This window comes from Engraulis encrasicolus, chromosome 11 (genome assembly GCF_034702125.1).
Source record: "Engraulis encrasicolus isolate BLACKSEA-1 chromosome 11, IST_EnEncr_1.0, whole genome shotgun sequence".
NCBI lineage: Eukaryota > Metazoa > Chordata > Actinopteri > Clupeiformes > Engraulidae > Engraulis > Engraulis encrasicolus.
In genome coordinates this window covers 28,231,374-28,247,786 of record NC_085867.1, presented here as the reverse complement: position 1 = coordinate 28,247,786, position 16,413 = coordinate 28,231,374, and the positions used below count along the sequence as shown (strand labels likewise).

At 44.6% G+C, this 16,413-nt stretch overlaps 1 protein-coding gene across 2 annotated transcripts in view; it reads right to left on the bottom strand.

Annotated features, from left to right (window-relative positions):
- Positions 1-15,907, bottom strand: part of unc13bb (unc-13 homolog Bb (C. elegans)) — a 173,670-nt gene extending 157,763 nt beyond the window's left edge. For both annotated transcript variants that reach the window (XM_063210348.1, XM_063210349.1), the window contains exon 1: positions 15,661-15,907. In XM_063210348.1, coding sequence (XP_063066418.1) covers positions 15,661-15,682 — 22 coding nt within the window. In that variant the 5' untranslated portion in view covers positions 15,683-15,907. The remainder of the gene's footprint in view (positions 1-15,660) is intronic.
- Between the last annotated feature and the right edge of the window lie 506 nt (positions 15,908-16,413).

The window sequence follows — 16,413 nt, the reverse complement described above, 5'->3', positions numbered from 1 at the left end:
TTAATATTTTTAAAATTATATTTTAAAAAAAAGCACGATTTTTTTGCCTTTATTTTCTACAGGACAGTGGAGGAGAGACAGGAAATGAGTGGGGAGAGAGAGATGGGGAAGGATCGATAAATGACCCGGGCCGGAATTTACCCCGGGTCGCCAGCGTAGTAACCCAGTGCCCTACCGTTAGGCCACGGCAAGGCCACCGCCATGCATGTTTAGAGTCAGCCAGTCACCCGCTTGCATACTAACAGCCCATTACACCCCATTGACCTGCAGGCATCATGGTGGAGATCAGCATTACATCGCTCATCACTTATCTCTTATCGACGAGCACGGAAGCGTTTCCCATCAGGAAAGACGCTAGTTAGTTCTAAGCTGCTCTGTGGCATTCCACCGGAAAGCGTGTGAGAATTAGGCTAGCATAGTTTACCCATCATAACCCACAGACACAAACACTGTTTTAGGTTAGCTAGTCTAGCCCACCACTAGAGAGATGGCCAAAGTCAAAGTACAGCTAAAAAAACGAAACCTACTGTGGTTTCCTTCTAATGCAAGTAACTGAGTAACTAGTCTACAGTAACTATACAGTGATGGAACTGATTCTACGCTGCTTGGATCAAATTTGGGGGTTTTCTTTTTTTAGTCGTTTTTTCCAGTAACAACATCTAGCTAAGTCAGTAGGTACAATGGAATAACTGGTTTAGGTGAGAATTTGACTAAACTAGTTTACCCACCACGCCATAGACAAAAACACTTAAATGACCCTTTAGACAAACTAGAGTACCCACCAGACATGCTGTTTTCAAAATTAGCACAAATGCATTTTCACAACATAATCATCATTATGTCTGAATATGCCTGGGTTTTTACACCACAGAAATAAGCAGTATATTAAAAATCAATTCCACACAAACACATCCTGATTATGGCTGAATGTTTTTTTTTTTCTTCATCAGACAAATGGGAGAGGCGGAAGAATAATCAATTGGAATCACTGGCAACCTGTAGGCCTATCAATTTGTATAAAAACACGCACAGAGACATGCACAGACGCGCGCGCGCGCGCACACACACACACACACACACACACACACACACACACACACACACACGTACACACACGCACACGCACACGCACACGCACACGCACACGCACACACACGCATGCACACACACGCACGCACGCACACACACACGCATTCAGAGGTCGATTTAATGTGGTAATAAAAAGCCTGAAGCCTGAAGCCTGAAGCCTAAAGTGGTTTCTAAAGCCTTCCATTCCACCATCCTTTAGACCTTGATTCTAATGTGTGAGGTCGGGTAATGTGTGAGGTCAGGTCGGGTTTAGAAGGAATAGATCTGAATTTCTCATCAGTGACTTCCACAGCTGAGCTAAGGCCAGGCCCTGCCATGTCTGCTAAGGTGACTACAGTGACAAGTACTAACATCACACACACACACACACACACACACACACACACACACACACACACACACACACACACACACACACACACACACACACACACACACACACACACACACACACACACACACACACACCTGTGACCTGTATTGACATGACACCCACACACCACACATAAGCTCATAGCAAACACATAACCAGCACCACAGCTCAGAGCTATGTAAACAACCAGCAAACATTTCAAATTAGAAGCAGCAAGCAGGTCCTTTCCATTATCCTAACTCCTGTCTTCCCCTTCTCCTTGTGCCCTCGCGATGATGTCGCAAGACATTATTGACGACAGAAGTTTAATTCAATATCTCACAAAAGTGCAATCGGGATGTTGAATGGGTAAAAGTCCCCCAAAGGCTGTTGTGCCTAGGCTGAGAGAGGCGAAACTTTATCGTTTTCTCCACAGAGGCGGGGGACCAACGAAGCATGTGTCCACAAGCACAGGTCGAGGACGGGAGTTGGTAATGGATAGCACCCCTTGAGTCTCTGGGTCACGCTCAATATCTACGTTAGACTTCGGCTTTTTTCGCACACCTCAGCTGGCAGGTGCGTCGGAGATGGCACCATGGGTCACTCAGCAATAGTTTAAAGAAACTCCCGCACACTGATTGCCTGATGAAGGTCTAGTACCGAAACGTCGTTTATTAAAGAAAGAACAGCGAAATGGTCAGTGTGCGAGAGTTTCTTTAAACTCAAGCTCAATATCTAACATCCTGTCCTCGCCTTTTGCTTGTGGCCTCATGCTTCGCTGACTCACCACCTCCATGGAAAAAACAATAAAGTTTCCTCAATAAAAATGTAACGCTTGGTTGGGGGGACTTTACCCTTAATTTATAACCCCAACGTTTATTTCCCCAAAATAACCTCTGAATTGTGTTTTTTTGTGTGACATTGAATAAAACTTCTAAATAAAAGGAGAGGACGGGAGGTTAGATGTTGAGTTGGACCCTCTGAATCAGCACTGCTTCTGCCCAGTAACATACTATGCTGCTGCTGTCCAGTCCAGTGACTCATTATTGACTGCTAAGGGGCCGATTACACGAGGACGACTATGAGGGAAATCAACAAAATATTTGATCAGAATTCATTTACATGGCGATCGCGCCATCGTGGCTGAAAGACGCAGAAATCTGAAGACTCCTTCCAGAGTGGGGCATCTGTTGACCCGGGGTTGCGTCTCCGTCTAAACAGCAAAGGAGCCCAAACACGTTCACGTCCCATACAGCTTCTCGTCACACTTCTCCAGATATTTGCGTCTGCAGGCACCAACGGCGAGGTTGCCATGTAAATGAAAGACACATAAAGATAAAGTATTTTGTCATTTCCACTCGCAATCGTCCTTGTGTAAAAGGCATCGAAAAACTGAAGCGGTGAGGCCACTTTTGCGTCTTCTGTTTTGATGCAAGTAGTCACCATATAAACGTTGCCTGAGACCACAACAGCGCTGACAACAGCCATGGGGAAAGGCAGGGTGGAAGGTGTAGGGCAGGGGTGTCAAACTCAAAATCTGGAACGAAGTCACGGGCCGAACATTTATTTTAAAACAATGGACTAAAACTGAGCGTACATGAACTTCATACTCATAGTCAAATTTCACACACTCTTTTCCATCATATATGGTTGTTCAAATGCGTCTGTACAAATTTCATGTTGAAGTCTTGTTACGCTATACATTAATGGTGTATGTGGACCAACTGTAATACACATTTTAAATAATCTCACAGGCTGAATGAAATGGCTCCATGGGCCATATTTGGCCCCCAGGGCCTGAGTTTGACATCCCTGGTGCAGGGTGGAAGGTGTGTACAAGACTGTAGGGTGGAGGGGGTGGGTGGAGGATGAGTGTGCTGACGGAAGAGTGTGGTAGAGAGAGGAAATTAAAAGGAGAGTGTGTGGGAGAGAGAGGAAATACAGAGGCAGAGAGAGGAAGGAAGAGCAGGGCAGAGAGGGGGGGGAGGGAGGGGTAGTGCATGATGATGACAGGAGAGAGGAAGAGAGGGAGTAAAGTAGAGCATGGGGATGGTGGGAAAGAGAGGAAGAGAGAGAGTAGAGCATGGAATGATGGAAAGAGAGGGAGAGAGGGAATGGTGCAGAGAGAGAGAGAGAGAGAGTAGAGCATGGGGATGACAGGACAGTCAGAGCAACAGATGGCCAGAGGATTACACTGACAATCTCTGGGCTCTCCCCTCATCACACACACACACACACACACACACACACACACACACACACACACACACACACACACACACACACACACACACACACACACACACACACACACACACACACACACACACACACACACACACACACACGGCTATACTTTCATCTGACTGTTTCTCTCACACACACAATCTCTGAACTCCTCTCATCTCTCGCTCTCCAGCATTCTCTCTCTCTATCTCACTATCTCTCTATCTCACTCTTCCGCTCAGCGCTCACTCCTATTCTATTCTTCCAAATATCCCCCTCTCATCCTCGCTCTTACTCTTGTCCTCTCTCAGTCTTGTACTGTACTGTACAGTCACTCTCACACTCTTTCACTCTAGCTACTAGGGATGCAAATTATCGATTAATTCATTAATCATTAGTTGATAGCCTTATCGATCGACTTACGATTAATTGATAAGCGGCGTTTATCTCGGAAAAAAAACTACTAAATCTACAAATTTTATTTCATTTTTTTTGATAAAATGCCACATTTAAAGTAATTCTATTCAATTCTTTAATACAAAGGTGAAATATTCTCACTATTCACACCCCTCTTCACACACATTCTTCACATGTCCATTTCACCTGGGTCTCTTGTCAGTTGAATTGTCGATTAATTGCGATTAATGTTTTTTAATCGATTAACACATTGATCGATTAAAGCCGATTAATCGTTTGCATCCCTACTAGCTATAGTAACTGCTCTCACTACTGTGCTAGTATACCATGTCTGTCTAGTGACACATAACTCTGTCTCCATCACATAGCAGCAGCACCGGTGCAGGGATGCACCAATACTACTTTTTTGAAAACTGATACAAGTACGAGTACTTTAATGTACTTGCCGATACAGAGTACCGATACCGATACCTTTTACCACCAAAATACAATGAAAATAAATGCACAGCCTTGTTTTTTTCTACCTGTGATATTTTTATTGTCCATTTCCATGTAGATTTAAATGTTAGTAAATGTATGATGTGGCACTTTTTTCCATGGTGCTTTCAAGTCCACAGAACGTGACAAGATTTTGCATTGTTTTGTGTAATAGCAGTATCGTTCCTGGTATCGGCAAGTGCTTGACGAGTACGAGTATGAGTATAATGAGCAGTATCGGGTGCCGATACCGATACTAGTATCGGTATCGGTGCATCCCTAGACATTAATATCTTCATTTTTTTTCTGTTTCTGCCACACGGACAGGGGAGGGGGGGAGAGGGGTGGAGAAGAGAAAAGCCGGGGGTGGAACAGTGGATATAACTGACTTGCATTGACGGGGATGGGGGGGGAATTTTTTCAGCACAGTCTTCTTTACACACATGGCCTGAATTGACTCTTTGTGTATGTTTGTGTGTGTGTGTGTGTGTGTGTGTGTGTGTGTGTGTGTGTGTGTGTGTGTGTGTGTGTGTGTGTGTGTGTGTGTGTATGAGATAGAGCGTGGGTGTGTGTATGTTAACTGGTGTAAGGCATTTTGCCATACTCAAGTTTTTGCTATACGTTTACTGCAACGTGCAATAACATGTATTAGCTACAAAAAGTAGAGGGCTGGAGGGCTGCGGCGTTCAAGTGGTAAAACTGGTGGTGGTTAGAAGGTGCTCTTTGGCCAAGACGTAGAAAATATCAAAAAAAGGCAGGATGCCAAGGCACTCTTCTTAGATAAAACCGCTTTATTATAAAGGCTAGTTCATGTTTGAACTTAAATAATTAAAAATACTGCCACTGACAGTACTGACAGTGGCAGTATTTTTTACTATTTAAGTTCAAACTTAAACTAGCCTTTATGATAAAGCGGTTTTATCTAAGAAGAGTGCCTTGGCATCCTGCCTTTTTTTTAACATGTATTAGATCTTTGATCTTTGTCTTTTCTCTATGTAAGCTGTCAGACACTGTCAGCTGTCAGAAGTGTACTGTAACGTAAAATGATGCACTATCTGACAGTTGGGGACACGGGGGGGGCTGCTGTGGCAGAGCATGCTAGGAGACCTGCTCATACAGTATTGGCCTGCATGCCCATGGGGACCCAGGTTCGAATCTGGCCTGGGTCAGTTCCCAATCCTACCGTCTTGACATAATAAAGGCCCACAAAGCCGAAAAGATAAGAGGGTTGGGGATGCGAGTGACATCAAAGAGTTGGGGACATGAGAGCCACTCTGCCCAGTGGCACCAGGAAAGCAATAGCAAATCATTTGTATAGCACAGCATCCTCTGTCATTCAATGCGCTTTAGAGGAAAGAAAGGAGAGGACAACTATTATAGAAAATAGAAAGTATAGGAAGTGTATTACAGAGAGTAGATAGGTAACCTTAACCAAAGGCAGATGAAAATAAAGCTCTTTGGGACAGTTCCAATATGAACCGGAAGCTTTTTCCAGCATTTGGCAGCAAAATGGCTAAATGCCTTTTTATCCTGTCTGGATTGTACCGTAGGCACAACCAGTAGAGGAGACTATGATGACCTAAGACATCTTTTCAGATTATATTGCTCTAGCACAGGGATGTCAAACTCAGGCCCGGGGGCCAAATCTGGCCCGCGGAGCCATTTTATTCGGCCCGCGGAATTATTTCAAATGTGTATTGCAGTTACCATTAGATTCAAGATTCAAGATTCAAGATTTGTTTATTACGTCTTATTATAGGTTTGCAGCCTAAAAGAGTAAAAATTGTTGTATAGTGTAACAAGAGTTGAACATGAGATTTGGTGTGTCACAGGATATGCAGATACATTTGAACTGCCAAATATGATAAGAAAGGGTGTGTGTGAAATTTAACTATGAGTATGAAGTGCATGTATGCATAAGTCTAGTCAAATCCTTAAATAAATGTTGAGTTCGGCCCACAGCTTTGTTCCATATTTTGATTTTGGCCCTCAGTCAATTTGAGTTTGACACGGTCCCTGCTCTAGCATATCTGCAATACATTTAGGGTATAGGCCACTGAGTGACTTCTAGACAATCAGAACCATATTAACCCATTGATGCCTGATGTTGCATTGCACAACATTGGCCCTGGCGTCTGGAGTTGCATTACGCAACATTCAGGCATATGAGATTTGAGACAACTTTATTTAAAATCTCTGTTTGTTTGAGATGAATGAACAGATTCTAATGAAAGATGAGGGTCTTAGCGTTTAAATGCAACTTAGTGGATATTTTTATGTGCTTCAGAAGCTGAGATGTTTAGGTTTTTATAGGCTGAGGGCAGCTTTTCTTAAAAAGGGCTCAGGCATTCGGCACCCTTTTTTGCAAGTGCCTTAGGTGTCAATAGCCTTGGTCTCATTGCAGGGCCAGCCCCGGGCTGGCCCGGACAAAAGGGGGCTGACGGTGATCTCATCAAAAGGGGGCTAGGTGCTAAAGATGGCCGCCGGGCCAGGTTGTGGGGCTAAGGGCCGATTTCCCTGGCCCGTCGAATTCGATGGGCCAGCAAGCACCGCCGAGGCTCGGAGGCGGGGTCAACCTCTGTGTAAAAATGTGGCTGCATGGGGGACTTATCGCTAAATTCTGGGCAAATTATGGTTAAGCATTAGTTTGGGGTGTTTGGCTTTCTTATGGCATAATTTCATAAGATGCAACCTTGGCACTTCTGTTTGTGTTTTAAAGTTATTTAGTCAACATAACTTTTTTGTTGTTATCGGATCATGGGCACCACTACACTTAAACTTGGGATGTCATAGCTAAGTCATGTCGGCTTTTTTCTGCTTTTAGCCGCCAACTCTTGTGCCATTATCGTGATTTGGCATGCTTTCCACTGGACACCAATAAAAAGTGTCTCACAAATACTCACACATGACATTTATGTCGGCTTATTTAGCTTTTGCGCTATTATCGCCGAAGGTCTGGTAGGCTATATCGCACGTTTCAGACTGATCGCCAAACACAGTTTGAAATTTACACAAGGGCTTTAATGTCAAATGGATGGAAATAACATGAATGAATAGACAGGTGGCACGCAACAACGAGGGGGTGTGTCGCTATGTCCGGAGCTCATAATTTTCTATAGCAACTGATGAAGGTGCTATGTCTCAGGGATTTGGTCTCCTTTCACATGGTAACTTATTCAATTACCTGCACATTCATGTCTCGCTATGTCCGGGGCTCATGCTTCTGTGCGCGATTGGGGGGATTAACTGGGCATGTTCGCACGTCTCCTTCTGTTCACTCTCAGTTGTCGAGCTGCTCGTATTTTCATGCGTCTTTGTCTTCTTAACATGCGCTGCGTCCCATACAGCTTCTGAATCGACAACTTTGCCATGTAATAAAACTGTTCTTGAAAGGCAAGCCATTTTCTTTGCAGTTCTTGTCGTCTTTGTCCGTAGGCTACGAGCCAAACGGCGACCTGCTCCAGCAGAGTTTGCTCCATTTTATTCTCCTTCTTTGTCGTTGTTCTGTTGTTGTCCTTCTGTGATTTGGGGCGAAAGTGGGCTGTGCCCGACTGACGTTTCACAAACAAGGCGTGTACCTGAATGTGCCTGGGGTCGGCTATGAGTCCGATCAGGCAAAAAATGGCCCGGGCCGGCAGCTCCGAGCCGGCCACTCTCCTGAGCCCCGGGCGGCCCCGGGCCACTGAAGCGCGGCTAATGAGATCAAGGCTATTGGGTTAAACCCAATTCTAAACCTCACTGGGGAACCAGTGTAATGACCCCAGTACTGGAGTGATATAATCTCTACTACAGTACAGGGTGTATAGGCTATGTGGAGAGACAATAGAAGACAAGGACAAGTCACTACATAGACAGCATACAGTATATCACGAAAGTGAATACAGCCCTCACAGTTTTTGCAGATTTGTGAGTATATCTTTTCATAGGAAAGCATTACAGAAATTTCACTTAGACACAATGACCTGTGACCTTTTTAAATTTCTTGTTCACTCAGAAAAAAACTAAATACAGCCATTAATGTTTGAACATGTACCCCAGATGAAAGTCCGGTAGAGAAGGGGCTGTGTTTGCTTGAATCGTCTCGAAATGAAACGAAATGAAAAGGGATGAAAAGGGAGGTCATCAGTGTACGTTTCATCCTTTCTTCGCATTGAATTTTAACATTTTGAGTCTGCATCTGGCTTAAATACATTGGTGTGAGATTTGAATGCAATCCTATGGAGAATATCATGATCTGCTTCAGTAGTCACAGTGCATGTTGACATGCATGTTTCTTTTAGGCGTATTTCAGATTACCAATGTTGACAGCATCCATGCATCCCCAAACCTGTCAGTCCCACTACCATGCTTGGATTTTGATAGGATACACTTGTTTTGTAAAACTCACTTGTTTACCACCACAAATGCTTGACACCATCTAAAGTATATTTGTTTATCTTGGTCTCTTCAGATCACACGACATGGTTCCAGTGATCCATATCCTTGGTCTGTTCATCTCTCTTGAGACCAAGATAAACAAATTTGCTTTAGATGGTGTCAAGCATGTGTGGTGGTAAACAAGTGAGTTTTACAAAAAAGTGTATCCTCTCAATAGCCAAGCATGGTAGTGGGACTGACATGGTTTGGGGATGCATGACATGTATGCTGTCAACATTGGCAATCTGAAATACACCTAAAAGAAACATGCATGTCAACATGCACTGTGACTACTGAAGCAGATCATGATATTCTCCATAGGATTGCATTCAAATCTCACACCAATCTATTTAAGACAGATGCAGACTCAAAATGTAAAAGTTCAATGCAAAGAAAGGTTGAAACACACACTGATGACCTCCCTTTTCATCCCTTTTCATTTCCTTTCATTTCGAGACGATTCGAGCCAACACAGTCCCTTGTCTACCGGATTTTAATCTGGGGTGTACTCACTTTTGTGAGTACATGTTCAAACATTAATGGCTGTATTTTGTTTTTTTCTGAGTGAAAAAGAAATTTAAGCGGTTAAATAAGTTGATAGAAGGTCACTAATCATTGTGTCAAAGTGAAATTTCTGTAATGCTTTCCTATGAAAAGATATACTCAAAAATCTGAAAAACTGTGAGGGGTGTATTCACTTTCGTGATATACTGTACTTCCAGTTTTCACCTCACTGGGAGAAAATACAGGATACAAAATATGATCGATCAGAAAGAAGATTGAAGCATGCAGTCTGAAAACTCCAAACCATAACACATAATTAATACACACGTTTTGACCCAGCGGGGCAGGGTCCTCTTTCATTTGGAGATTTCCGTGTGCTGACTTGTATTTCCTTTTTCCTTTATAACAGGCGTACAATATTGTTAATTACTGTGGAACAGGAGTATAGTATAGTTTATTACTGTGGAACAACAAGCAAGCATATTACATTGCCACAATAGTATTTACACTCAGCGGCCACTTTATTACAAGTCCAACTGCTCATTGACATACATTTCTAATGGAACAACCACATTGCGGCAACTTAAAGCAGGCATTGGTCAAGTCTGCTGCAGTTCAAATCCAGCATCAGAATGGGAAAGAATGGTGACTTAGGTGACTTTGAACATGGCATGCCAAATGTTGGTGCCAAACGGGGTGGTTTGACCATTTCAGATACTGCTGATCTACTGGGATATCCATACACAACCATCTTCAGGGTCAACAGAGGATGCCAGAGGTCAGAGGAGAGAGGCCAGACTGCTTTGTGCTAATAGAAAGGCAACAGTAAATAACCACAGAATGCAGAAGAGCATCTCTGAATGCACAGCGCGTCAAACCTTGAGAAAGATGGGCTACAGCAGCAGAAGACCACACCGGGTGCCTCTCCTGTCAGCTAACAACAGGAAGCCGAGTCTACAATTCACACAGGCGCACCAAAATTGGAGAATAGGCTATAGGAAAATGTTAACTTATCTGATGAGTCAGTAACATTCTACTACAACACTCGGATAGGGTCAGAATTTTGCATCTACAATATTAAAACATGGATGCATACCGTCTTGTATCAGTGGTTCAGACTGGTAGTGTAATGATGTGGGGGTGTATTGTCTTGACACAGTACTAATTGTTGCAATGCCCAAATCTACCTGAGTGAGTACTGCTGCAGGGCAGGCAGTTGAGGCAGTTCTGAAGGCAAAAGGGGGTACAACCAGGTACTAGCAAGGTGAACCGAATAAAGAGGCCAGTGAGTGTGTATAGACAGTGTAAGAGCACTGATGTGAAACATTAGTGCATCGAGTTATCATTACTAGGGCCAGGGGTGATAGTGAAAAAAAATCCTGAGCCTGAACTTTTTTCCATGCTCTAACGACGACGACAAGATACTGCATAGTGACGTAACGTAGGCCTAATATGACACATTATTCAAACATTTAATAGCCTGTGTATGACCATTATTCAAGCCTGATAGTAGAAGAAAACCCTGAACCTGTAACACTTTCTGAGATAAGAATAACCTAATGCCTAATTATTATCAATGTTTTTCATTTTGCAAACTCTGTCAAGCCTGAAATCAGGCATGGAGCCTGAATACTATCACCCCTGTAAGGCTGTAACGATATTGTATCGAACCGAGAAATCATGATACACAGAGTCACGATACTGTATACAAGGAGGAAGTGTCGTGATACGCCCATTCAAAGTTTTATTACCCATTAGTCCAGAAAACAACCTTATGATTTGATGTGATAGTGTTTCCAAACTTCAATGGAGATACATTTCAGAAATCGTGGGGTGCATCCAACCATAGGTCAAAAATAGCAATACGAACCGAATCATGAGTTGAGTGTATCGTTACAGCCCTACTCATTACTGTGTGACATACTAGAAGTGTGTAGCCTGCTACCTGTGCTCAGTAGACGCACGCAAGCACACACGCACGCACGCACGCACGCACGCACGCACGGAACCCATCTATCCATCAGCCCACGGTTCAGTGATTAGCATCAAGGAAGTCTACATGCAGTACAAGTCAATACTGTCAGACAGAGAGAGAGAGAGAGAGAGAGAGAGAGAGAGAGAGAGAGAGAGAGAGAGAGAGGCAGTGTACCGGCCAAGCAGGAAGTTCCTTGGTAGAATGCTGTAATCCTGCTTTCCTGGACGACGGCATTGTTCAGTGTTGTGCCGCCACATTCGCTACACTTCAACAACATTCATCCACTCAGACCAAACTTGACCCAGGTATTCAGTTCGCTATTCAGCCTTTCCCATACATAGACCATTATGTAGGGCAGCACCACATACTAAAATCCAAGCACCACAAATTGCTCAACAGATGCGTATATGTAAATAGAAGTAAACACATAAAACTCGCACTGGCCCCAATGCTGTATACACAAATACGCAAATAAGTCATTATAGTTTATTGTAGCTCAGAACAGTTGGACGGCAAACATTGCAGACTGCAGCTCTTTGTGGTGGGGACAATCTACATCCAGCCAATTAAGTCTCAGACCATTCTGAAAACATTAACAAAATAGTTCTATGATATATAGAAATCTTCTATGTAAGAATATTTCCTTTCCGAGTTACAGACCATTTTAAAGGGAGTAAGGTGTCAGTTTTGCTCAGAATCTCTTTAATGGTCGGGACTCGTGGCAAATATCTTTCTCTAAACCTGAAAATGCTAAGCTGTGCCCAGACCAAAACCATCCCTCACCAGTAAAGCAACATTCCGGCAGCTTTACTTTTGCCAAAAACAGCAAAAGGAACAAGGAAAACAGCGAAATTGCGCCAAAACCACCCCTACCCTAAACCCAGGGCAATGTAGAGCATGAGGAAACAAGCAAAATCGTGGCGCGCACACGCGATAGTTCAAAATGGTGTATTCATATGCATTGTCATGTTGTGAGTCTAATGCTGCCAGTACAAGTTCTGCTGAGCCACGTTTGCGGGGTGCATTAGGCACTAGGCCTGTGCAGAGAGAGAGAGTCTGTGTGAGTGGTGTGTGTGTTTGTGTGACAGAGACAGAGAGACAGAGAGAGAGAGAGAGAGAGAGAGAGAGAGAGAGAGAGAGAGAGAGAGAGAGAGAGAGAGAGAGAGAGAGAGAGAATGTAAATAATTGACTTGCATTGAGACCCTGCTGAACATAATTTCCTTCCTGACATTGTTGTTTTCCACAGGTAATAGTTAATGCAATATGTGTGTGTGTGTGTGTGTGTGTGTGTGTGTGTGTGTGTGTGTGTGTGTGTGTGTGTGTGTGTGTGTGTGCGTGTGCTGGGGTAGGGGGGGTCCACAGGTGTTTGTTAATGCATGGGTTGCATAATTCCACCAACGTCACTGCTGAGGGCATCAGACTGGCACACACACACACACACACACACACACACACACACACACACACACACACACACACACACACACACACACACACACACACACACACACACACAAACACACTGCACTGTGTGTATGTGTGTGTTTGTGTGTGTGTGTGTGTGGGGGTGGAGGGGGTCTGGGGCCTGGGCTTGCCACACACAGCTAAATGGAATACGTGGAAGGATAACGCTAGGAGAGGGCAAGTAAAGGAGAGAGAGAGCGAGAGAGGGCGAGAGAGGGAGGGAGAGAGAAAGAGAGAGAGAGAGAGAGAGAGAGAGAGAGAGAGAGAGAGAGAGAGAGACAGACAGACAGACAGACAGACAGACAGACAGACAGACAGACAGACAGACAGACAGACAGACAGACAGACAGACAGACGAGGAGAGGAGGAGACAGAGAGAGGACAGCAAACGTAAGGGGAGGCAAGGGTAGGAGGAGAGGAATAGCTTCTTCTGGGTACAGACGAGATGAGATGAGAATCAACACAGTGGGCAGGTCAGAGAGTGGCAGGGCAGGCGGTGGCAGGGAAGGGCCACCGCCTGCAGCACAGTGGAAGAAGCAGCCAGGGCCGGTTCTAGTCAATTTGGTGCCCTAGGCAAGCACCCTCTTTCCTTTTTATGCATTCAGAAATTGATATCTGTTAACATAGCATTGTACATTTGATGAAGCACATCTAATACTGAAATGCGTATATACCGACTGCCCATGAATAATCATTGTCAATGTACATAAATGTTTGATTTCACCTGACGTTCTAATTCTGTGCGACATTCTGTGCTGTTACTGGTGCCCCCAAGACATTTGGTGCCCTAGGCCTAGGGGGGGCGGTATCCGCCTGCAGCCCTGACCTCCAGTCTCTAGCCTCCTCCACAGGAAAGGGCAGCGCTCAGACCCGGGACCTTTACCGTGACAACAGCGGAACACGGAATGCGGAACGTGGTTTATCAGGAAGGGAAACAAGAGGAGCTAGCCAAGAACATCCAGGCATACATGTGTAGACTATAATATATGGCAGACTCCGAGGCTGGCTGTAATATACTGTTTTTATGATACAAACATTGTGCTCAGTGTCAAAGACGGACAGACAAACAAATAGGCCTAGCATATTTCTGGAATCGTATGGGGCATTATTTATACCATCACTGCTATACTCTAAATATACTGCTATATCGAAATAAATGCCCCATTAATGCTCCTTAAAATCAGGGACCGATTCTCTGTATTTCCTCTGTTTTTATATCTAGGACGCCACAGGGAAATGGAAATGACATTCTAACGCTGTAAAGGACCCTGATTGATGTGTGTGTGTGCGTGTGTGCGTGTGTTCGTGTGTGTGTGTGTGTGCACATGAAAGCCCAACTGGGAAACTCCAATTGGGAAACTCCAACTCCCATGGTCACTTTGACACAGCACTCCACAGCACACAAGTGCACACTGCACACAACGAAATTGCATTTATGCCTCACTCAAGCAAGGGGGCAGCCCCCAATTGTGCCAAAAAGAGAGCAGTGCAGGCAGGTGGGTACCATGCTCAGGGTACCTCAGTCATGGAGAAGGATAGGGAGAGCTCTGGTTAATTACTCCCCTCACCAACCTGGCGGGCCGGGAGTCAAACCAGCAACCTCTGGGATACAAGTCTGACGACCTAACCGCCCATGACTGCCCTCGTGGTGTGTGTGTGTGTGTGTGTGTGTGTGTGTGTGTGTGTGTGTGTGTGTGTGTGTGTGTGTGTGTGTGTGTGTGTGTGTGTGTGTGTGTGTGTGTGGAGAGATAGAGACAGAGACAAACATACTACTTTCACTACATTTCTATGAAATGTGACATCATGTGCATCCTCGACAGACAGCCCAGAAGTCAAAGAAACAGACAAGAATAGAACTATTCTCTTCCATCTGCACAGCCACATACATGTGTGCATCAGTCCACAGGTCAGAATACAGAAACTTGTAACATAGAGGAGGATTAAGGGAATGGTTACTTTGAATGCTTATTCATCCAGCATGACATCTTTCTGACTGCACACAAATATTGCATGAGCTTTGCTGTATGGCAAGGCTTCCATGTTGGACGAGCCAAACACAGAGAAAATAGTTGAAACAGAACCCTGGGAAAAAATTATTGTATAAAAATATTGTTAAGACTGATATAAAAATTAAAAACACATTCTATTGATGGATCTTAAAATATTAGTGGCTTGACTAAATAAATAATGGCTGAGCAAATATTTATTATAGCCCATTTATTTCAACAGTTATTATTATGAGGAGTGGAGTCTATCTACCAGCTGCCAAGCACATCCTGGAAATGTACAGAACATTCAGAAGAGAGAGAGAGAGAGAGAGAGAGAGAGAGAGAGAGAGAGAGAGAGAGAGAGAGAGAGAGAGAGAGAGAGAGAGAGAGAGAGAGAGAGAGAGAGAGAGAGAGAGAGAGCTATCTGTGGAAACAGCTGGTACGATCGGATCGGTTCACACAACAAATTATGTAAGAATCACACACTACTGCTCCAACACATCAGTAGTTGAATGTCTAAGGTCACTCTGCCGACTATCCATCAGCAACAGCGAGGATAGCCCCGACACCTGTCCTCAAACCTGAGGCGGTGCGCTCGGAAAGCAGCCCTGGAAAAGTTCTCCGGGGTATGTCGACTCGACAGGCTGCTGTCAAACCACAAATCTCTTCCTGCATGGAGCTCTCCTTAGCAGTTTATTCACAGCATAGGTTAAAACCAACGAAAATGACGAATGAAAAGTTGTCAAACTCACCTCTAACGCAAAGCAGAGACATGGCTGTGGCTTTAGGGAGAAAAATCCTGGATAATTCTCCCCCTGAGATTTAAAACGACATATTAGTGATGGATCCCGTCCGTTGGCCTCTCGCAGACCAAGTTTAGGCAGCAGCACTCCGAGTAACTATTTTAAACTGTGCGGCTTTGAAAAAGAGGTGCTGTCACTAACTTGAGGATGTTGCTAAAGTGCATTGATTCGATGTCCCTCTCGCCATGATCACTTTTTATTTCTCTATCCTCTGGACAGAGCAGAAGTGGGAGGGATGGGGTTTGTTTTTACTGACATTGGTCACAGCCAGTAAGAAGTGTCTGTGGGTGATGGGGGCGGGCTACTGGCCAATGGTGCTCGACAAGGCGTCCCCTGCTCCGCCCCGCCCAGGGTAAACAGGTCGGAGGAACAGGTGGTGACGCAGAGCGAGCGCCTGCCTGTGCTCCCTGTCAGGTTGATGTCGGGCTTTGTACCTATCTACTAAGCACATACGACTTCATTGCGAGCGTCGACGTTGCGCAACGGACGTCAGCGAGAACTTGTTGTCACGATGTGGGTGTTATTAAATACAGCGCATTTAAAGTCGGCCACAAATATGAACGAGACGATGAGCTCGCACCGGTTTGCTCTACTAACACACCACGTGTGAGGAGTGGGGGGACAGGCAGTGAGGAGGAGCTGAAGTGGGGACCTGCGCAAACTTGTGTAGAGGTGTGAGACAAGACCCATACACGTGAGTGA